The sequence below is a fragment of the Triplophysa dalaica genome, chromosome 22 (genome assembly GCF_015846415.1).
Source record: "Triplophysa dalaica isolate WHDGS20190420 chromosome 22, ASM1584641v1, whole genome shotgun sequence".
NCBI lineage: Eukaryota > Metazoa > Chordata > Actinopteri > Cypriniformes > Nemacheilidae > Triplophysa > Triplophysa dalaica.
In genome coordinates, this window is record NC_079563.1 from 15,800,514 (window position 1) to 15,824,198 (window position 23,685).

Below are 23,685 nucleotides of genomic sequence, written 5' to 3' on the forward strand. Positions count from 1 at the left end.
GTGTTTCAGTGTCTCTGAGCTTGTGCAGATATACAGGGAAATGGCAAAAATTCACTAGTGAAACACATTTTTTTTTCTTAAACCAAAATAAAAAGATGGAAAACCACCACAGTTTGAACTGGAGCTTCTTCCTACCCTCGAAATTCACTTCTTGGACTAAGTTGACCCCCAAAGTCCCTCCTCCTCAGCCCTGAATATGATATACTTTATAAACATTACAGAATCAAGTCAGTCTTCCTCAAACAATCTGTACGTTTTATTATTTTGCTATTAATAATACTGTAAATAATACAAAAAAATATACTGTATTATACAACGGTTAGTTCATTCATATTTTTCCACAGTTTAGAAGAATATTAAACCCATGGAAACCATGAAATAACACATGTCGCTGTGGGAATTGTGTCGTGACTAAAAGCACCCAAAATAAATGAACTATATTATTCCTATTTTTAAAGTAGCCACCCTTTTGATCGTACACTTGACATTTTATCATCCAGCTTCTCGAGTTCTCAAACTAGGAAGCAGGACTCATATTGACTGCTTTTTATTTATTATTTGGTCCAAATAATCCATTTCAAAAAGATTTTCATATAAAAAGGTTTATATAAAATGTATTAATATGTTGGCACACTTATATTCTTGTCAACCAAAGTGATTTCAAAAATTAGAACACACACCTTCAGATTAATATATATTTAAGACCATGAGAAACTTTTTTTTCAAGTGATCAGTGGGGTATCAGGGGTGGGGCAATGGGGGACTGGCCCCCTCTGAAAGATGATTGCCCCCCGGTGTTCCCCCACCCCTCTAATTGCCTGCCAGGTTGTTGATCACAAGTTCAAACGTCACTGGACACACGGTTGAACAGCAGCTGACTTTACCACAAGTATAGCAAATGCAAGTTCGCAATATGTTTTTTTCTGACATTCACGAGCAGATCTCTTCAGAATAAACGATCGCGTTTCCTTCACGTGCAGCATATAACCTGATGCATTTATAATATATAGCCTAGTTTTAACTGTCTTTTTCTGAAGACAATGAAGAGAAATGAAGGTTTAGTCAGTGGAGGAAGAGGTCTGACAGTGTGATAAGATCGGTTTCTCTCACCAATGTAAGCTTATAACATGCTGGGTGTTTGTGGTTTATTATTAAAAAGTGTGATTGCAGGAAATCATGAAGCTATTGTGACTTTGTGAAACACAGCTGACATCATATACATATGTATGAAGGTGAAATTGTGACTTGTTTGTATTTGATTAACAATTACTCAAGTTAAAAAGGTATTACTGTTTATTTTTAGTTTTCAAGCTTACTGAACTATAATGATACGTACATATAATTATACAATATTCTCCTATGTTTTTTTTGCGGCCCACTTGTGCCCCCCATGATAAAAATCCTAGAATCGCCTCTGCAAGTGATCCTAAACTTTTAAAAGGGTGGGTAAACCCAATCATGCTGTGATTTCCGTCTCTCTATAGGGATCATAAAGCAGTCGGGCGAAGGCCTTTTGATAAGATGGCCACCTTGCTGGCTTACCTGGGTCCCCCCGAACACAAACCTGTGGCGGACACTCACTGGTCAAGCTTGAATCTCACCAGCTCCAAATTTGAGGAGTTTATGACCAGGTAAAATGATTCTCTTGAAGCACAATCTTGACTTAGTATGAATGTTTAGATTTACTTCCATGGATATTCTCATATCACACACTTTCATTTTAGGGTGAACAATTCCCTTAAATTTGACAAAAACAACTGTTTTGTTTATATGTGATCATCATGTTGTTTACAGATTCCTATGTGTCTTTTTTCAGACATCAGGTGCATGAGAAAGATGAGTTTAAAGCGCTGAAGACTCTTAATATCTTTTATCAGGCCGGAACCTCAAAGAATGGAAACCCAGTGTTTTACTATGTCACCCGCAGGTAAGTTTTATGTTTATCAGTACTTGCATTTCCAGAAAATCGAAGCTGTGACATTGGCGTTGGTTCTGCTGTTTTTACCAGTATTTTCTCTTTTATTTGTTTGTTACGACTAACTGTTATTTTTATTAATAATCACTTCAGTTTTTGGACCAACTGTCAACAAACATTTAGAGAGGATCTTTGCAGAATGTTCTTTCTGAAAATGAGTGTAATTTCTTTTCTATACACACATGACCAGAAATAGTCCCATCCAAGCATGATATTATGAGATAAAATGGCTTTAATAAAATTTATAAAACCCTTCATATGTAACCATTTTGAAACCTGATTCAGTGAAATCATTTGAAAATCACACAAAAAATATTATTTGTCCAGTTTTATTTTGTACTAAGACGTTCACTAGTGACAGATAACAGGTACCTATGGTTACCTTTCAATTGTTAGCTTTTACATATTGAGCGGTTGCTTAACACAACCTCTCGGCTCTTTTATATAACTTAACATTTTTCATTACTCAAATCATTTGCATAATGTGAAGCAAAAAGGTGACCATCAATCTGAGAAAAATCATTAACATTATTAAAGACTCGTAGGTTACTTTAAAGTCCCAAGTGGTCCAGAAGATGAGGTAAAGTTATTGATCACTGTATGATCTGTAGAAAGCTCAAAGCCATGAGCACATGCTGCAGGATTTGGAAGCAGCCGGTCTTAAAGGATGAGGTGGAAGATGAAGTATAGCTGGCCATGCCTGCGTAGACGCCGGTGCCGCCTGTGCCTGCGCCGGTGATGCCCGTGCCCCCGCCCGTGCCCCCGCCCGTGCCCCCGCCCGTGCCCCCGCCGGTGCCCGCGGTGACGCCGGTGCTTGTGGTGACACCAGTTCCAGTGTTGTTGATGTTGTTTTTGCCGTTGGTAGTGTTGGTAGTGTAGGTAGTGTTGGTAGTGTTGGTAGTGTTGGGCCGGGAGGCGACTGTATTTTGACCATCTACAGAGATTTCCATTTGGACCATAATGAAGGCAAACGTGACAGCCAGCAGTGCCATGTAGCTTTCCATTTTCAAAGCCATTCTCTGATCTGTGATGACGATATTGCAACATCAAAAAATCATAAAGGTTTAATTTAATTGTGAAATTTTGGTTATTCATTTATGTTTGCTCAAACTAGTGCAAACACAAAAAGATTAAACAATACATAAAACAAACCCTCAAATAGTCTGATATAGATTTAAAGATAAATTGCAGAATGAAATCATTTTAATAACAAATTTCATAAATACTTGAATGAATAGTTCACCATTAATCTACCTTTATGTCAGTCTAAAATCTGTATACTTTTATTCCTTCTGTAGAAGACAAAATAAGATATTTTCAGAAATGTCTCTGCTTTGGCCATGCAGTGGAAGTCAATGTTTTTCAAAATATCGCTTGTATTCTGCAGAAGAATAAAAGTCATACAAGTCTCTTTAATAGCTTTTTAGTACCTTAGGTCTTGTAAATATTTTTTTTATTCTGAGTGTAACACGCATTGTAAATACCAATCCATGTTTAGATTAAGAGGTTTGATCATTGTTTGTAGAGAAATGATGAGCGTTCTGAAGACAAATCATTCTTTAGGTACTCACCTGCAGTGTTGAGCGATGTTATGTTTGTGTTGAGTGAAGATGTTCAGTGTGTCTCTTTACAAACACTGCTGGGTTTTATACTAACAGAAGCTGTGGTCACATGAGGTGCTGCCTTCATTGGAAAGGAAGGATCATGCTGCAAAGATTTATTTTTGTTTAACAAATCTTTTAGTTGTTTTCCATTCAGGTAACATGCTACAGAACACTGGCTTTGAGTTTGAGCATTCGCAACCAAAGATTACGATTATAAAGATCAATTTTATTCTAAAGGTTTAAGTGAAAGATTGTGTTTCTTTTAGGAAAACAGCTTAATAGTTGCGTTGTGGAGTATGGTAGCTGGTTTCTAGCTTCTCTGAGCTGATTTAGGGCCAAATCGAGCCATTTTTATTTGTGTACCACATTGTATAGAGTTCCTGTTGAAAAGTTTTATGAAGCTAATGTCAATAGGCTCTCCTGATTTTAGTAAGCTCAAACTTGAAAAGCTGCTGTGTATGTTTCTTCCTTCCTGTCTGCTTTTCTTCAAATATTTTCTAATAGTAATAAATGACCATTACACAGCATTATGTAGGATTTCATTGTTTCCTCTTCATGTACGTTTCAAAATGGCTGCTCTACCCCGAGAACGCAAACATTGGTTCATATACACGCACAATTGAACTTCGCCGTACTTATTACATGATATTGGAACAGCTTGTTATTTGAATGCAAAAAGTGGAGAATCTCTGTTAGAGATTATATTTTCACAGAATGTTCTTAACATCATGCAGGACAATTTTATGTAAAAAAATTTTTAACTGTAAATCACAAAAAACTACTAGCTTGGTTATCCCCGACCGGGTCATATTTATGAAATTTATCACTCACTTATTATTGATAAAGTAAATGAAAGTGTTCTTTGCCTCACACAGTGCTAAAATACGGCATCAGTCGATTTTTTTGTGGGGGGTTTAATAACGAAGTATGAAATTTGTTTTTAAATACTTTTATTTACATTTTTATGTCAGTAACAAAGAATTGTTTTGATTTGTGAGAATATAAACCTGTTTGTTGGTCCATATGCTCCAACACAAAATGTTTAAATCCATTTAATGCATTTTTTAACATAAAGTGAAACTAATGACTGAATGTGCGAAACATGTTATCCGTGTGTTAGCGTGACTTCATAGTGTATGGTTTTGAGGGACATTTACACATTTTCACACCTTCAGATATTTTACATTGTGGCTGTTAAAAGAAGCATACAGAAAACTGATGTGGAGAGCGAACGGGAACATCCTGAACTTTTGTTTCTCCCGAAGTCCTTTTTCGCTCTCTTCACACTCCGGGTACGGAGAGTAGTTGTCCTGCGGGTGGTGGAGATCATGATGTCGCTGGTGGTGAAGTGGCCAGTTGTGACTGGGCCTTCTGTAGTTGTGTATATATCTGAATAGGGAACTCTTGAAGTTGACTTGGCATCCATTATGAAAGACTCCTTGGCACTCCCAGTCGCTGTTTGGTCGTCTCTTGTGTTCAAGAGTGACCAGAATTGTGTAGTGACTGTTTGGATAGATGGATGACTCTGCTCGTTGATTCTTAACACGTACGGAGACAACGTGTTGGTGCCGGAGTGCCAGCTTCCCGTCCGGGACAGATGAGCCTCTCCACATGTGTGCCACGTGTGACACGGGCATCCCAACACCCTGGCGGACGTACGTTTGGTCCAAAGCAACAGATGGCTAATATTTGCTGCATCTTCACACGCCCAAGGGTTGTCTCCAAGTGCGATGACCTCAAGACCTTGCAGATGCTTGAACGCTCCATAGTGAACCGCGGCGAAGCGGTTTGCGTGCAAGTATAACCGAGACAGCTTGGGTAACCGATTCAATGAACCTGGCAAGATCTGAACCAGGGTGTTATGGGACAAATCCACCGTTTCTACGTTTTGCGGCATGTTGGTGGGCACCGTCCAGAACTTGTTGTAACTGAGGTTGAGAGACTTCAGGTTTGGGAGCGTGTTGTTGATGAAGACGACACGCTCAAGCTTATTGATCGACAGATCCAGAACCCTAAGGTTCCACTGGTAGGCCGTGTCGTCTTTGTTAAGCACATGAAGACGGTTTCCAGAGATGTCGAGTTCCCACAGAGCCCGGGGGAGGGAGGCGGGAAAATGGAGCAGTCGGTTGTAGGAGATGTCCAGGATGCGCAGGTGCGTGAAGGAGCTCAGATGATGGTCCAGGTCGGATAGATGATTGTGGCTCATGTTGAGAGACTGAACGTTACGCTCTAGTCCGACAGGCAGGTGTCTCAGTCCACGCCAGGAACAGTCTACAGTCCGATGGCTCTCGCTGCAGGAGCAGAGAGCGGGACATTCTGCTTGCACGTATGCGCATGTGTGCAGTGTGAGGAGGTGGGATAGCAAAGCAGACCAAAGCATTGACACGGTGTTCCTGTGGACAACACAAAGACAACTTTGAGCGTATCCCTTTGTGAGGGAAAGTTCCCCCAAAAATGCTAATTCTTTCATTATTTACTCACCCTCATGTTATTTCAGACCTGTATTACTTTCTTTCTACTGCAGAAAAGCCCAAAGATGTGATTTTGGAGATTGTTGGTGACCGTACAACACTGGCACCGTTTACTTCCATTGTATGGACATAAAACCACTAAGACATTTCTCAAAATATCTTCTTTTATGTTACACTTATGAAAGAGTCATATACAGGTATAAACAACATTTTGAGGGAACAAATTTTGAAAGAACTTTTATTTTGGGGTGAACTAACTATTTTATTTCACTGTGCACTATGGGATACAGTGGCACATTATATCACGATACAAAAGCTGTTTTACTTTTACAGTGCCGTCTGTTTCATCATATTGGTTGACTTGCTAACACATGCAGTCATAATGCATGAATTTTACAATGAACGGACAAATGTTTTGCCAAAGAAATACGTTATCTCCTTCAGCATGAAGTGAAACGATTTTCTTCTGTGAGAGCCGCAGGAGTGCTTGGGAAAGGAGAGTGGAGGTGTGGTGTGAACTGTTGGTTGCAATTCGCAACCTCACTGCTAGATGCCGCTACATTTCATACACTGGACCTTTAAGATATTTTCTTTTAGAATGGTCACATCCATAACATCCATATATGCTCCTCATAAATGTGCACATGAAAAAAATATAGTAACTTTTATATGTTCTATAAAGACTCTTTTTTTTTACAAAACTCTCCATTTGTTTAGTATTATTGCTTCTTGCTCATTTTAATTCCCAGAAATCCTACAAAGTATGTTGACACTTAAAAAGTGCTTCCTTTTTTGTCACATCCATAATGCATTCATTGTTCACTTTTTTAAAATAGAAAACATGCACACATTTTTCTGACGACTCTATCATCGGGGTTTAGTCAAATTCAAACGGATTATTCAATATATTGGTAATAAATACATCCATCAGAATCCATAATGCTTTAATTGCGCAGACTAATTCAATGTTAATTCGTTTACACACAGAAGGTTTAAGAAACAAAATGGAAAATTGTTATTGTTTCGGGAGTAAAAAATCACAAATTTCCATTTGTTTTATTTTGTTAAAAAATACAGTGATATAGAGCCAATATAGTTTGTCATATCAAGTGATCATACAGAGCACAGTACACTTACACATTTCAATCTGATTATAGTGAATTTGAAGATGTGGGTGTGATTGTGACGTGATGTGTTTAAATGAAGCTGAAATGTATCTATGAGTCACCTGGTGTGGTTATAATGAAGATACAGACTCTGATCATAGCTATCCACAGCAGTCCGATAACAGCAGCGAGCTTTAACTTCATTGTCTAAATAGTAAGAATAAGCCTGATTATATACGTAAGATGTTTCTGACGATATGTTTCCATGGCAATGGAGTCTTGCGATTAGACCTAATGACATTGAGACCGACTTTAGTGTTGTGTGATAATAGTGATGATGATGAATCTATTTGCATGTTACACTGAAAAGTGTGCCGTTTGTTCTGCCTGCGGTGTGAATTCACCATGTTTCTAGATCAGTGAAACACCAACGTGAACAGACAGAAACCTTCATGCAGCATCTCTGCAGATCTTCCTGCACCTACATGACTTTATTCTTTAAGCTTGTACACATATATTTATATTTGACATTCGGTATCTCGATTCTGGGAAGCTGTCTATGTGTGTGAGCTTTCCTCAGGTGAGGCGTGCTGCATTGTGAATCACTTACCTTTTACTTGTCATCACTGTGTCGTTTAAATTCTCTCCATCTCTCTCTTTATGTTCGGCTTTTGATCAGTGTGGTTCTGGGATCTTATGGTCTGCGGTTCTTGTGTTTCTATTCTGCAGTAAAATAAAAATCCTGTCTTATTTAGTGCAGATCCCTTTCTGGGATGACTGTGATGGGGGGGTGAGGGAGAGGCAAGGGGGATATAGTAGAGTCCCTGGTACAGAGAGAGAGAGAGAGAGAGAGGGGGGGGGGGGGATGAGGGAGGAAGTGCTGACGCCTGTGTTTCCTCTTTAGTATCCAGCATTGAGCATTCATTTCCCCTGTATTTTGTGCCCTTTTCTTCTCTTACTTTTTCTCTCCTTCCTGTTCTTGTTTTTTACGTAACTTGTTATTTAGATCTGTAGATGTTTTTTTCTAGACTAAGATGGACAATGTCACCATACAGATTTCGGCACCTCTGTTTCCTGGCCAACATGGAATGTTTGCACCTAGAGTGTTCCTTCAAATTTTTACTTTTAATGAATTTTGTCGTAGATATGCACATCCCAAATAGCGCTTGCGTGTTTGGTTAATATTTTAGCTTATTTAATAATTGTCAGCACTTTTTATCACATTACCTTTTGACCAGTATGCACGATTGAAACCCCAATATTAAAAATATTTCTTTGGTGATGTCTTTTCAAATTCTTAGCAGGCTTTTTGGCCAATTCATTCGATTGTCCCCACCACCATGTTTTCTCCTGGCAGGTGTGTGTATGTGTGTGTTCTGAACAAAGGAGTGCTGGTGTTTCCAGAACTCTAAAAAACCTTTTCACTGCCACTCTCCACATCTCTCTCTTTCTTTCTCAATCGCTTCATTCTTTCAGAAGCTGCTAATGGTGCCAGTAATGCTACATGCTCTGTGTACTAATGTGCTCTGTGTGTGTGTGTGTGTGTGTGTGTGTTGCTGTGTGTAAAACAAAAATTGGACACGGTCAAACAGCTTGACGCTGCGCTCAGGTCTTATTTTACGTGTGCTGTTCAGTTTCTTCAATTAGTTTATTGATTTGTTCATCTAACACCACACAAACACTCATTTACAAAACATTTTAACTAATTCTGGGCCATCCGTTCTGTGTTGTTAATGTTTTCATGTATTCGTCTGGTATTCCCAGAACAAGAAGATATTCACTGCTTAATTCATTTGTTTACAGATTCTAAACAAATTTTTCACTTTCCATTCTTATAATAAAGTAATTCATAAAGTTGTATATGTTTTAAATACAGATGGAAAAATATTTGATCTTAGGGAAACATATGAAACATATTTAGGTTTATATATTCTTATATTACATTGAATAGTCTAAACTATCACGAAACTAACATACAATGATTAGTCAAATATAACATAGAAATACTATTTCTTTCTTTTTTAATCTATTTTTTACTTTACTTTTCATTTCAATTTATATTTTTTAGTAAAAATTTTTTTTTTTTTAACTCATAACGCTACTTAATATATATATTTTTTAAACTGTTAATAATGTTAATATTAAAAAATATTCATATTGACTAATCTTGTTAATAATAATAAAAATATTATAAACTACCATTTTATTGTATATTTCTCTAGATACACTGCTTTCGTCTTAAGTGTCTATAAGAAATATGTAAAACAATCTTTCATTATGTAAGTGACTGAAGTGGTTCTGTGTTTGCATACGCAAGACGGTGAGACTGTGACTCACTTATTTGTTAAATCAGAATTTGTTTAAGTCGGAATGCTGGCATGTTAAGGATGTTAGTGAGCATCTGTTGTGTCAAGTGACATCATCACATTAACTTGCTCAGGATCTAATGATAGTTTCAAAAATGTTACTGTTTTTCTGCTCTTTCTCAAGAATGTTTTTACTAAAAACAACATAATGGGTAAAAGAAGACTAAAAGATATTTTCCCACAGATTTATAGTTAGATCTGCCATTCATTAGTTGCTCCCCCTCCAGAGCTGGTAGGATAAGATACGAAATAAAAACTTAGACAACATTTTTATTGTCCAGAAATTTAAATGTTAAAAAGCACAAAAAAAGATTTAAAATGAAAAGCACAAAAAGCATGAATGCACACATTTTAAACAAGGTCACACAATACATTTGTGGATACTAAATACAATGTTGAAAGCTTATTTTTAGATTTTCATTCCTGGAATTTTGGTCTGAGATTGCGTAACTTAATAAGCAGTCTTAAAATCATTCTCATGAATTACTTCCCCTTGAGTCTGGTGTTTAAGACCTACAAACCATTCACAAAGCTGTAAATCAAGCTTAAGCTGCAAAAGACTTTAAATGCCACCAGGGGGAGCTGTGTGACACCAGTTTGTTCAAGCGTGTTGTTCACACCTCTATGGTCGAGCTCTCTGGTGCTTCTACATCAGGCTCCTTACTCTCAGCTTTGCAACTGTTCCCGCTCTCCTGAGCAACCTCTCCATTTGGACCTTCCACATACGGCTCGGGAAAGGTTTGAATGCTCTCCTCTTTGTTTTCCTCCTCCTGTGTTGTGACCGCTGACAACATGACACAGGTCTCGGTTGGTTCCCTCACTGCTGGTCCTTCGTCCCTGGATGGTGATTCGCTTCTCTTTCTCATGGCTTGAAGGTCTATGTAGTTGTGATTAGGCTGGAACTTAGAGATCAATACTTTCATTTTGCAAAGCTGGCAGGCACACATCAGCGTGGTCAGAAGCAAAATAAAGCAAGCCAACGCGAGAGCACCCAAAACCAGATTCAATGTATTCCCTTCAGGCAGAAACAAAAGGCATAGTCTTTGTGTGCTTTCGGTAGGGAACTTAGGGCATACACAACCTTGATTTGATCCATTTGTTTTGAGTTGTTCTGTTACACGTGATATTGTTGGCTTGTCATTGGAAGTAATCGCTTTAGTTTGAGAAGTGTCTGCTTTATTTTTCAATGGACTGTTTGTCGAGGTCCCGTTGTTTTGAGCACGCACGGTTCCAAAGAATAAAAGAAAGCACACAAAACACACTGTCTTGGCAGTTCTCATTGTTCTAGAAGACATAAAAGAGAGACATTTAGTTGATTCCTGTAATAACATTACTTGAGCCTTTAATGGAAAGGATTTTCCACCAAAATGGCGGAATTATTAAACAAACCATATTTATCTAATCAGATTGTCAGAAATGAAATGTTTCTTCCTGTATCGGTTAAAAGTCTTCATTTTTTATAAAAGAAATTTCATGTTATCATGTTCCTTCTTTAAACCAGATTAAAGGAATAGTTCACCATAAAATGAAAATCCTTAATTTCTATCACTTCATTTCTTCTGCAGAACACAAAAATTATCATTTAAACAACATTGTCCCCCGTTGACTTCCATCTCTCAAAATGTATAATATTTTTTGTTCCACAGTCACACATGTTTCAGATCCCATGAGAGTGAATGAATGAGGATGGATTTTCTTTTCATTCTTTTTGGGTGAACTTTACCTTTAGCTCTCTATTAAATGATAAGAACTGAAATGGAGCGGCTTGAATGAAAGACAAAGTGTAGTTTCTTACCTTCTCAGTGTTGAGATTCTGTTATCTGAAGAGGTGTAAATGTCTCTATGTGAGAGTGTATATGTGTTAGTATAAGCTGCACAGCGCTAGAGCGGTTTTTGAGAAGTGGTAATTTTACAACAGAAGCGGCAGGTGCACACACGCAAACCCTTATTGACCACTGATGAGTTTCCTGTCTGTCTTTCACTTCTGCATAAGCTTTTATATCAAACTTTGCACATTAACCGCTGTGTGGCTAGAGTCATCGGATTCTTTTTTTTGCCATATCTATTCATGGCGACTGCAACAAGAGCTCATAAGAACATTTTTACATTAGGTACTGCAAGAACAGGACCAACATTAGCTACCTTTCTGCCTGTGTAACCATCAAATTTTATCAATCATTTTAAGGAATAGTTCACCCAAAAATGAAAACGCTGTCATCTTTTACTCGCCCTCAAACCCGTGTGCCCTTTCTTTCTTCTGTAGAACACAAAAGAAGATATTTTAAAGAATGTTGGTAACCAAACAATATCGACCCACAAAACCCAGGAGACATTTCTCAAAATATCTTCTTTTTGAAGAAAGAGTTTTTCTTCAGGAGGGTGGAAACTTACACACTAACAGACGTTTTTAATTTACAATATTAAAACGTTTACAATATATTATAGTTTACATTTGAGTTTTATTTCATTCTATTCATATTTTAATCGAGCTTTTGTTTTAGTTAAGCAATTTTGTTATATGCTTTTGACATTTTATCATGTAATTTTTTTAATAATTGTAACTTATTTCAGTTTATTTTTATGGCAACATTAAAAAAAATCTTAAGAATAATTTGAAGGTCAATATTTGATTTGTTTTTAATGAACAGAAACGTTTTATTGAACAAAAATAAACTTGATCTACAGTACTGTCATTATCAGATCATGTGTAAGATTTATATTATTTATGCATATGAAAAACCCATCCTACTTTTCCTTTTATTTTTGGCACTTCCTCTATCAAATGTATTCTTTCTTTCCACAACAGATTCAAGACGGGCCAGATAAACGGGGATTTACTCATATACCACGTCCTCCTCACTCTCAAACCCTACTACGCCAAACCCTACGAGCTGGTGGTGGACTTGACCCACGCCGGCCCCAGCAACCGCTTCAAGACAGACTTCCTCTCCAAATGGTTTGTCGTCTTTCCTGGATTTGCTTACGAGAACGTGGCCGCCATCTACATCTACAACTGTAACACCTGGGTACGGGAATACACCAAATACCACGAGAGACTGCTGACAGGTCTCAAGGGCAGTAAGAAGTTACAATTCATTGAATCGCCTGCAAGGTTGGCTGAGTTTGTGGAACCGGAGCAACAGAAGCTTCCTGCTGCTACTCTTGCGCTGGAGGAAGATCTAAAAGTCTTTCACAATGCCCTGAAACTGGCTCACAAGGACACTAAGGTGTCCATTAAGGTGTGCTGGATAAGATATTCACACGTACTCCTAACGTTTGTCTTGTTTTATCCTAATATTTTTGTGTTCCAGGTGGGCAGCACGGCCGTGCAGGTGACGTCAGCCGAGCGGACGCGAGTCCTGGGTCAGTCTGTGTTCCTCAATGACATCTACTACGCCTCTGAGATCGAGGAGATCTGTCTGGTGGATGAGAATCAGTTCACGCTGACCATCGCCAACCAGGGTACGCCGCTGACCTTCATGCATCAGGAGTGCGAAAGCATCGTTCACTCCATCATCCACATCCGCACGCGCTGGGAGCTGTCTCAGCCCGACTCCATCCCCCAGCATACCAAAATCAGACCCAAAGATGTTCCCGGCACGCTGCTCAACATCGCCCTGCTCAACTTGGGCAGCTCTGACCCCAGTTTAAGGTGACAAGTCATCCAGAATTTATAACAGCTGTCATATCAAAAAAATATTGGAGTATCTTAGTTTTTCCATGTATGGGTTTTGTTTACAGGTCTGCGGCTTATAACCTCCTGTGTGCCTTAACCTGCACCTTTAACCTGAAGATTGAAGGCCAACTTCTGGAGACCTCTGGACTTTGCATACCTGCCAACAACACTCTTTTCATCGTGTCCATCAGTAAGACTCTGGCAGCCAATGAGCCTCACCTGACGCTGGAGTTCTTGGAGGAATGCATCTCTGGCTTCAGCAAATCCAGTCAGTGTTCATTTCAATTCTTGTCAACTTTAGTCCAAACTTTTGTTTATAAAGGTTACAGGGATAGTTCACCCAAAAATGAAAATCCTGTCATTATTTATTCATCTTCATGTCATTCCTGTATTTGTCTCTTTCTTCACACTAAAGAGGATATTTTGAGAAATGTCTCAGTGGTTTTGTTATTTCCATACATTAGAAATAAATAAGCTCCAATGTGGTTCAGTAACCAACGTCCTTTAATATATCTTCTTTTTTTATGTTCTGCAGAAGAAAGGAAGTCATACAGGTTTGGAATGACAGTATTTTTATATTTCGGTAAACTTGTTAAGTACGTGTACACAGTTTGCGTAACATCTACAAAACCAGAAAGTCCAGGAAGAAAAATGGTTTCCAATAACTGATGACTCCATTCTACATTCATCTGTTTCAGGTATAGAACTGAAACATCTCTGTTTGGAGTATATGACTCCTTGGCTGTTAAACTTGAAAGGCTTCTGCAAGCACAGTGATGATGCCAAACGCCAACGGGTCACTGCCATTCTGGACAAACTCATTACCATGACGATAAACGAAAAGCAGATGTATCCATCAATACAAGCCAAGATCTGGGGCAGCTTGGGACAGGTAACAAAGCTAATATGAACTGAAGTGAAAGAAATCCCCTTCGATTAGGTGTTCTGTCAGGCGTTTCAGTAAAGCATTGTGTTACTGGGGTTTTCAAGAGACGTGTTCAGGTTAAGTGTCCACATGAAGTGTAACAAAAGCATAACACAAGGCCCCGTCTTATTTTTAGAACACATGATGCTCCATTTGTGGTTTCAGTGTTGTGCTTTCGATACCATAACAGTTTCAAATGGACTTATTAACATATTTCAGGCTCTCTGTAGTTTAAGGCACTCACTTTCTTCTTTTATAGTTGATATCGACAGTTTTAAGATTAATTGAAATACTATCATCTGACATCTACATAATGTTATTTTTCCACTTTTGCAGATAACGGATCTACTCGATGTTGTTCTGGACAGTTTTATAAAAACAAGTGCCACCGGTGGTCTCGGATCCATTAAAGCAGAAGTGATGGCAGACACTGCCGTGGCTTTGGCCTCTGGCAACGTCAAGCTGGTGTCCAGCAAGGTGATACACACTTTGTGATGAAAAAATATAATAAACATCAATGCACACAACCAGTTTACCTTAAGTTGATTGAAGTTGAAGTCTTAAAGAGATCATTCTCCCAAAATCCTGACATCATTTATACACCCTTGTGTCACTGAAAGGGTAAAGTATATAAACATAAACGATATTCTGAAAAAAGTTAATTTAAAGAAAGTCAATAGGGTGCCAGTGTTGTTCAGTTACGAACATTCTTCAAAATATCTTCTTTTGTGTTCTGCAGAAGAAGAAGAAAGTCATACACGTTTGAAATTACATGAGAAGAGAGTAAATGATAAATAATTTCGTTTTTGGGTAACCTATCCCTTTAAACTTGTGACCTAATAGTGGTTTTAAATATAGAACTAGTATGTGAACATTGTTCAACCACACTATCTCTCTCTCGCCCTCTTTCTCATTTTGTTATGGAAGCTAATGTCGGAGTTCCTGTTAATTCAAACAACTCTCTGCTTCTGTTGAAAACTGTTTTTGTTTGTAGCACTCTTTCATCCATCATAGTTTGCAAAGACATGAAATTTGTCTGCATTTTCTCCACAGGTGATTATTCGGATGTGTAAAATCATCGATAAGACATGTCTGTCCCCTACACCCACCCTAGAACAACACCTGATGTGGGACGATATCGCCATCTTGGCTAGATACATGCTCATGCTGTCCTTCAACAACTCTCTTGACGTGGCCGCCCACCTCCCCTACCTCTTCCATGTCGTGACCCTGCTGGTGGCCACTGGACCTTTGTCGCTGCGGGCATCCACGCACGGCCTGGTCATCAACATAATCCACTCGCTCTGCACATGCTCCCAGCTGAGCTTCAGCGGTAAGAGCGTCTACGTCCCAGAGACGCTTTCATGAAAGAACAAGTTATTGATTATTGTTTTGATCTGTTTTGCAGAGGAGACCAAGGAGGTTCTGCGTTTAAGTCTGACTGAGTTCTCGTTGCCGAAGTTTTACCTGCTGTTCGGCATCAGCAAGGTCAAATCTGCCGCGGTCATCGCCTTTCGTTCCAGCTACAGAGATCGATCCTTTTCTCCAGGCTCCTATGAGAGAGAGACGTTTGCTCTGTCATCACTAGAGATGGTTACAGAGGCATTACTAGAGATCATGGAGGTAGAACATGTTCGACATTTGCTGTGATAAAGGGATATCTCGCCCCAAAAATAAAACTCAGTCAGCATAGATTCACCCTTAGTGGTTCACTACTCGTGGAACACAAAACTTAAGATATTTTGAGAAATCTCTCGGTGGTTTTGTGTCCATACAATTGAAGTCGGGGGCCAGAGTTGTTTGGTCTTCAACGGTCTACAAAATATCTTCTTTTGTGTTAATGCAGAAGTGAGAAAAACAGGTTTAGAAAGACATGTCGGTGTGTAAATGATGAAAGAATTTTCATTTTTGAGTGAACTATCCCTACAAATAAACACACAAAACCGATAAAGACATTCAGACATGCAGTAAAATGATGGAATTCACGTGCTGTTAGAAGCTAACAGGAAATGGTTCTTTGTATTTTTAGTTCTGCATATGCCTGCATATGTTTTTTTTTAAATACTCAGAGCCTGAAATATCTACGGTATAAAAATGCGGTGCATCTGTCAGTTTCATTTCTCCTCATAACACTGTTTGTTGTGGGAAAGTGTTTTAGGTCTAGCTTGTAACTGGGTTTTTCCCGTCATCTTTTTAGGCATGTATGAGGGACATTCCAGGCTGTAAATGGTTGGATCAGTGGACCGATCTGGCACAAAAGTGCGTTATTTCTACTCCATGCAGATTTCAGAATTTACATATTTTCGAAATGCATGTAATAACTATTAACAAACGTCTGTTTGTGTGTTAAATGTGCAGGTTTGCGTTTCAGTACAATCCGTCCCTGCAGCCGCGAGCTCTTGTTGTGTTCGGCTGCATCAGTAAACGTGTGACACACGCCCAGATCAAACAAATCATACGGATCCTGAGCAAGGCCAGCCCTCTCCTCAGTATCGATCGGGTCAGAAACTGTTTCTAAAAACACCAGAACTCAAGTCGAGTTCTTTATAGTCTAGCCATAAAAATAAGTTCTGAAAGCCACATATTGATATTAGTTTTCTTCTTCAGGGTTTAGAGAGCTGTCTGAAAAGTCCTGATAACTGTAACAGTCAGGTGCTTATTGAAGCTACAGTAATCGCTCTTACAAAACTCCAGCCTCTGCTTAACAAGGTATCAAATCGCAACTTTCTTCCAGACACAAGTATGTGCGTACGAATGTGTGATTTCTTCAACTCTGATGTCTCCCAGGACTCACCCATGCACAAAGCTCTGTTCTGGGTCGCCATTGCCGTGCTGCAGTTGGATGAAGTGAATCTGTACTCGGCCGGGACCGCTCTCCTCGAACAGAACCTGCACACGCTCGACAGTCTGCACGTCTTTAATGACAAGGTCATCACACACCCACTTCCTATCAAAATCAAATATCAATGTTATGGTCCATACAGTGTAAATAGACGTTGATAGGCCCATGCAGAATACGGGATTTCAGCAGATTCCAAACAAGCCTGCACACAGACTCATGCATTAGATAATTGTCGGATTTTTCTTCTGTCTCTCTCAGAGTCCTGAAGAGGTGTTTATGGAAATCCGACAGCCTTTGGAATGGCACTGTAAACAGATGGACCATTTTGTGGGTCTCAACTTTAACTCCAACTTTAACTTTGCTCTGGTTGGACATCTACTCAAAGGTAAAAGATTCTGATTTATGCAGATATTATAAAACAAATGCAAAAACATCAGGTTTTAATATGAAAAAATATATATATATGAAATGCTTTCTTATAGGTCACTTTGGATCAAAGGGTCTGCTTAATGAATACATGTAAAAGGAATATATTGTAAATACAGACACATTGAAAAATGAAAATAAATCATGTAATCCTGTAAAATGGTTAAGATGATCAAGTCTTGTAACACCAACATATTGTTACTTGCTTATGCTTTAAAGACGGAGCTGCCTTGACATGCACAGCTTAGTTCAATGCAATGATGTCATTTCCAATAACGCAGGAAGCTAAAGTGAGACTTATTGAGTAGCCCCTCTCCCTTTTCAAATAGCCAACAGAGTTTAGTTCACCTCATAGCCCGAAATTGGATGAGAAGCTGAAGTGTTGAATGAATAATGCCATGTTTATATGCTTATATCCTCTATTGGGAATTTTAACAATGTTTTAAAATTCTAAATGTGAATTTTACCAATTTTTTAAACCATATTAAAGCAGTAAAACAGTAAAGGCGAGTAAAAAAATGTCATTGCAGTCAAACAAAATATATAAATTAAGCAGTTGATTTTTGTATATAGGTGTTAACAGTTAATATTTTAATTTGAATATGAATCAAAGATGTGTGGGCTGTGCATTGTCGATGTGTTTAATAGTTGTAAGTCTGTATTTTGTTTTTTTTGCCAGGCTTCAGGCACCCGTCCCCATCCACAGTGGCACGCACGATTCGTATTCTGCACATGCTTCTGGCCTTGGTAGGCAAACACCTGAACTGTGATAAGTTTGAGGTGAACACAGAGAGTGTTGCATATCTGGCCGGTAAGAAAGTCTTGATTTCTTTCTCATTCCTCCTCTGCCTTATTCTTCCACTTTCCATTTTGTGCAGTCTGACTTTAAAAAAAGGAAGTGTTAAACAGAGGCAGGTGTTTACCCTAGTTAAAGTATTCAGCAGTTAGTAATGTTCCCGTCCATGTGTTCAGCTCTCCTTCCGGTGTCAGAGGAAGTGCGCAGCCGCTGCAGTCTGAAACACAGGAAGTTGATACTGTCTGATGTCACCTTGGAGAATGTTGCTCTGGAGACATACACTGTGCATCATGAGGACCCCAGCTGCAGGTGCCACCCAGACAATAGTTTGCCTTTGAATAAGCGCATAGAAACATTCAGTCTGTGATAGTTTTTACATCCCGGCGTAAATTCTCATCACTTTCATGCAGGACGCTGCAGGAAAGCCAGCCGTGGGCATCGCCAAAAGTCTCAGAACGGTACCTGGTGGCACATTATCCCATAGTGGGTCAGATCAGCCCACGTACACGCAAATCCATGAGCCTGGACATGGGGCAGCCTTCTCAGGTCAACACCAAGAAGTTACTGGGTAACTCATGCATTCCTATTCCTCCATTTATTCACTTTCATGTCATCCATAAGCTGTATATGACTCTTTATTCTGTGGAACACAAAAGAAGACTATCAATCTTTTTTGAGTTCTGCAGTTATTAAAAGGGCGAACTATCCCTTTGAGGCTTCTGAAAGCCACTGAAAGGTTTTAATAGAGTTAAAGAAACAGCACATCCAAAAAAGAAAAGGTTATCATCTTTTGCACACCCTCCAGTTGTTACAAACCTGTTTCTATTTCTCTGTTGTGCCGAACACAAATTAAGATATTTTAATGAAAGTTATATTTAGATATTTTAATAAAAGTCACCACTGACTCCCATAGTAGGACAATAAACTACTATGGGAGTGAAATGGGACCCAAAACGGCTTAGTTACAAACATTCATTAAAATATCTCTACAGGTTTGTATCAACTGGAGGGTAAGCAAACAAAGAAAATACATCATTTTGGGTGAACTATTCCTGTAAATTAAAAAAATACTTTTCAAATAAATAGAAGTTGATCATTTTGGTTTCTCAGGCACCAGAAAAAGTTTTGACCATCTGATATCAGACACCAAAGCACCGAAGAGGCCTGAAATGGAATCGGGTATTACAACACCACCCAAGATGAGGAGAGTAGCTGAAAATGAGTATGAAATTGGTAAGGGTGTCGCTACGTTCACAGCATAGTCACGTGACTCTGAACATTTCCATTTATTTATATCTTTGTTTTCTTGATATAAGAAACCCAAAGAATTTCCCAGCATCACCATCTGCGCAAGGTCTCTGTGTCCGAGTCTAACGTTCTTCTTAATGAGGAGGTTCTCACTGACCCCAAAATCCAGGCACTACTTCTGACCGTACTGGTAAGATCAGAGAACCAACAGGCTGTGGTCCAAAAAAATGATAATTCAGGGACATCTTAGTATTTGGAACAAAGTTATATATCCCTTTCCTAGAATGGGTGTCATTTTCAGTTCCCTATTTAGAAATCAGTTTTGTATTTTTTTATTTATTTAAATATTTGCAATGTACTTTTTTGTCTCCATTTGTTTCTCTGAAATTACGTGTCACTTCCTCTCCGCATGTGTCACATCCTTCGCACATCTTCACCTCTTTCCTCTGCATTTGACACATCTAGGTCATTGATTTTATGATTTTCAGGCCACTCAGGTGAAAAACACATCTGATGAGTTTGAACAGAGGATCCTGTATGAGTTTCTAGCTGAGGCCACTGTTGTGTTTCCAAAGGTCTTTCCTGTTGTGTAAGTGTAGACACAATCATTATGTATTTTCCATTGTTGTGACTGCTAGATAACGATTCTTACCGCTGTGTTTTTTTGTTTGTTTCAGTCACAACCTCCTGGATTCAAAGATTAATACTTTGCTGTCACTGTGCCAGGACCCGAATCTTCTGAATCCGGTTCATGGAATTGTGCAGAGTGTAGTTTATCATGAAGAGTCTCCACCTCAGTACCAAACGTCCTACCTGCAAAGTAAAACACATCACATAACTTCACATGACCTGAGACGGTTTATCAGTCTTTTTATATTTATGTTATGATAAAACAACAATAAAATGGACCTCACTTTGAGAAAAGTTCATTTGAATCATTGACAGTCCGATCAAAACATCCAGAATGAAAGTATATAATATGTTGTTTTCTTTACAGCTTTCGGGTTTAATGGACTCTGGAGATTTGCTGGTCCTTTCTCTAAGGTATTTGGCATTCGCTTTTTTAGCGCATTTCATAAAAACTTGATATTCTTCGGGCAAATAAGCAAAAACGTGACGACATCTTAGTTCTGTGAGGGCCACCGTAGTGCTTCAAAAGAGAGTCGTGGAGTAAGCCGTTGGTTGCAATTCACAACCTCACCACTAGATGCCGTTAAATTTCAAACACTGGACCTAAAAACAGAGATTTAAAAAGAAGTGTACTGAATATTGAGTTTCTCTCCTTTACAGCAAACTCAGTTTCCAAACTACGCAGAGTTAATTGTCAAGTTTCTGGACGCCCTGATTGACACCTATCTCCCCGGAATTGACGAGGAAACAAGTGAAGAGGGTCTCCGGACGCCGACCTCTCCATACCCTCCACCCGTCCAAAGCCAGCTGAGCATCACTGCCAACCTCAACCTTTCTAATTCAATGACCTCGCTGGCCACCTCCCAGCACGGTCCAGGTCTGTATGTCAGTATGTCTGCACTTCACAGTCGAATGGTTGCTTCACAACTGTGTTTATTCACACATCAATGAATCATGCAATTTCTTCCTTTTATCAACCCTTTTGCACGCTTCATGCTTCCTCATCAGCTCTTTTCCTCTCCTATTTTAAACTGTCTGACATTTCCTGCTTTAATTCAATCTCTCTCCATCCCCCTATCTTTTTCTACCCACACTGCATAATGTATTGCGCCTTGTAAGGCTTATCTCCCCTTGAATTTAGAGTTGTCATCATGCACGTCTGTGTTTTCTTAAACAGAAATCGATAAAGAGAAGGCGGACCTGTCGCCCACATCAGGTCTCTCTGCAAGCGGACGCACGCGTCACGGCTCGGCCAGCCAGGTCCAGAAACAACGCAGCACGGGCAGCTTTAAAAGACCTAGCATTAAAAAGATCGTATGAGAATTACAGCACGGCAGGGTTTAGCTCCTGCTGGACATTAAGCAGACATTACGCTGCATTTTACACAGTAGCTCTTCACTTATGGTAAACAGTCATCTTTAGGTTCTCCTTGAATCGTTCAGCAGGGTTTCCTGTATCGAAATGAACTGAAGGCATCTGTTTTTTAACCAGTCACTGTTTGATACACGAGAGGAAGTCACCTTTTTTTGTGCCCATTTGATTTTTTTTGTTTAATAAATCCGAGATTGCCTGAGGATGGCATTTTGAGTATATTATGTTTTAATGCACTAATTTTTCGTAGAAGTATTACTCAAGTGCAATTCCTTTAGTATTTTTAGTTGCTTCATGTTTACTTTTAGTCTTAGTTAAGCATTCATGTTCTGTATCGGGCAGAAATGGTTTTGCTGGCAGAGAGACAGACAAAATGTACTTTACTTCTTCTCAAGAAACGTTAGAAACACTAAATCTCGCTATGTAATTGTGAATATTTCTGATAGGCCCTTTTCATCTGAAGTGTACAGCTATTATTTCTGCAAATAAATGAACTTCTGCGAAAATAGTAATGATCTGCCACTCTTGGATTAGAAAGCAGAAATTGGAGGATCGAATATAATTTAGTAGATGAAAAATCTGTTCTGCAAATAAGAAAACAATCAGCCAAACAATGCAATCAGATAAAGAGAGCTGAATTGAACAGAAAACTCATGGACAGAACTGTTTTAGGCACTTTTGTTTGCCTGGCGATGCAAGAAATCGGTCATGTAAACTTTATGCTCCGTGTACTGATGTATTTCCGTTTAATTGTTCTTCGCCTCATATACAATGGTGCCATTTTACCTCTGACATGTTTGTGTTAATGAAGGGCATTTTATTAGTTCTGCTTTTATAACCACAGACATCGATTATAGTTCTCGTGATGGTACGTTTCCAGGTATAGGCTGGTTGTCATGTGATATTCAACATTTAGGGTTAGTCATGGCAGAGATTTTTTTTTGGCACCTGGGGTTATGCAAATGTTACATAATTATTCTCTTCAGTTTCTTTTTTTATGCTGACTGCTTCACCTTTGTAAATATTTTTGTGTAAAAACAGAAAGAAAAGTATATTTACTACAGTGTAAATACAAGCGACTATGACATTGTATTATTTTGCTTTTTGTAAAGCAGTTAATTGATAAATATGTACGACATAAAATATGAATTATTGTCGGTCTGTCATGTTCACTACAATATGTTGATTAAAATGGAGGAAATGTCCTCAAGGTCCTCTTTATATAATACATCATTGTCATCAAATTTCATATTTACAGATGTAACACTAATAAAATCCATTTCTGTCCAGTTCATTATTGTGTACAGTGTGTCTTGTTATATGGTAAGAAGGGTCTTTTCTAAGACCCCAATATACATATTGACGTCATGTGTATAGCCCTTCTTTAACTCTTAAATATTTATTTAGTATTTACAGTGAAGTGAAATCATAAATCAAACAGGCATTTATCTTCAACCGCATTTATTTTAAATTTGTAGTAATCCTTTGTAAAACAAGTTACCACTGTTTTATCGTGAAACCACGTGACGTGACGACAGTAGCTTTAGGCCTATGCTGTTTTTGCAGTTACAATTAAATTGCCTTAAAATATTGTTAGTTAATGTTTCTAGCAGGAAATATTCAAAGAAAAAAATCAAAAGAGGTCAATAAAACTGTCTTTGTAAATGTCGCGAAGATGTTCATATGTTATGTGACTTCTGTCAGATGGAGCGCGAGGCAGACCATCAGCAGACCACATCCGGTCAATTGAGTGTCAATGGTGTTACTTTCACATGACGTCTTATCTACGTGTTTAATTTTCTAACTGTAATATTTTTTTCTTTCTCAGTATTGTTTATGGTAATTAAAGATTGATCCTAAATAAATCAAAATAGTTGAATTGTAAGAAATATGAATTGAAACGTCTTGATTCTAGCGAATTTCGGACTGGGGTGATTGTAGCTCTTCATTATGGACGCGCACCCAGGTGTGCTCCCGTGACGTCACACACGCACCGTTGCTGCTGAATCTCAAGGTGAGCAGAGACCTCGAATATCTGCGTGTGTTTGGATATTCACCGTAATTCGTATTTAAGTTTTTTTCCTAATGTCTTGGTTTGGCTGCGTGTGTCAGGAGGACCGTAGTAACACGTAAACTCTGTTTAGATGGCTTTCAACCTGCAAATAAAATGGAGTTTTGTCAGCAGTATTTGTTGTAAACCCAAAGTAATCACAAATTTAGCAGTCTCACCAATGTCACCACAGTTTAAC

The 23,685-nt window shown here is 38.6% G+C and overlaps 3 protein-coding genes and 1 long non-coding RNA gene across 5 annotated transcripts in view; 1 reads left to right on the forward strand and 3 right to left on the reverse strand.

Annotated features, from left to right (window-relative positions):
- nf1b (neurofibromin 1b) overlaps positions 1-22,730 on the forward strand; it is a 42,155-nt gene extending 19,425 nt beyond the window's left edge. For both annotated transcript variants that reach the window (XM_056736117.1, XM_056736118.1), the window contains 24 exons: positions 1,485-1,631; positions 1,817-1,927; positions 12,329-12,761; positions 12,834-13,174; positions 13,264-13,466; positions 13,897-14,090; positions 14,460-14,600; positions 15,177-15,456; positions 15,532-15,746; positions 16,321-16,382; positions 16,482-16,623; positions 16,731-16,832; positions 16,911-17,051; positions 17,224-17,350; positions 18,071-18,202; positions 18,364-18,496; positions 18,598-18,755; positions 19,298-19,420; positions 19,504-19,625; positions 19,924-20,024; positions 20,113-20,255; positions 20,433-20,479; positions 20,726-20,942; positions 21,243-22,730. In XM_056736117.1, the coding sequence (XP_056592095.1) occupies positions 1,485-1,631; positions 1,817-1,927; positions 12,329-12,761; positions 12,834-13,174; positions 13,264-13,466; positions 13,897-14,090; positions 14,460-14,600; positions 15,177-15,456; positions 15,532-15,746; positions 16,321-16,382; positions 16,482-16,623; positions 16,731-16,832; positions 16,911-17,051; positions 17,224-17,350; positions 18,071-18,202; positions 18,364-18,496; positions 18,598-18,755; positions 19,298-19,420; positions 19,504-19,625; positions 19,924-20,024; positions 20,113-20,255; positions 20,433-20,479; positions 20,726-20,942; positions 21,243-21,385 (3,958 nt within the window). In that variant the 3' untranslated portion in view covers positions 21,386-22,730. The remainder of the gene's footprint in view (positions 1-1,484; positions 1,632-1,816; positions 1,928-12,328; positions 12,762-12,833; positions 13,175-13,263; positions 13,467-13,896; positions 14,091-14,459; positions 14,601-15,176; positions 15,457-15,531; positions 15,747-16,320; positions 16,383-16,481; positions 16,624-16,730; positions 16,833-16,910; positions 17,052-17,223; positions 17,351-18,070; positions 18,203-18,363; positions 18,497-18,597; positions 18,756-19,297; positions 19,421-19,503; positions 19,626-19,923; positions 20,025-20,112; positions 20,256-20,432; positions 20,480-20,725; positions 20,943-21,242) is intronic.
- LOC130411482 (uncharacterized) lies at positions 2,308-3,669 on the reverse strand. Its single transcript, XM_056736120.1, has 2 exons — positions 3,547-3,669; positions 2,308-2,999 (listed from the first exon to the last, which is right to left on the reverse strand). Exon 2 carries the CDS (start codon positions 2,989-2,991, stop codon positions 2,569-2,571), a length of 423 nt encoding a protein of 140 aa, XP_056592098.1. The 5' UTR covers positions 2,992-2,999; positions 3,547-3,669; the 3' UTR covers positions 2,308-2,568.
- Positions 3,976-7,930, reverse strand: LOC130411481 (oligodendrocyte-myelin glycoprotein-like). The gene is made up of 2 exons (XM_056736119.1): positions 7,767-7,930; positions 3,976-5,972 (listed from the first exon to the last, which is right to left on the reverse strand). Exons 1-2 carry the CDS (start codon positions 7,778-7,780, stop codon positions 4,760-4,762), a joined length of 1,227 nt encoding a protein of 408 aa, XP_056592097.1. The 5' UTR covers positions 7,781-7,930; the 3' UTR covers positions 3,976-4,759.
- LOC130411484 (uncharacterized) lies at positions 9,775-11,469 on the reverse strand. The gene is made up of 2 exons (XR_008905075.1): positions 11,318-11,469; positions 9,775-10,806 (listed from the first exon to the last, which is right to left on the reverse strand). It is a non-coding gene; the product is annotated as an uncharacterized LOC130411484 (long non-coding RNA).
- Positions 22,731-23,685: the final 955 nt, after the last annotated feature.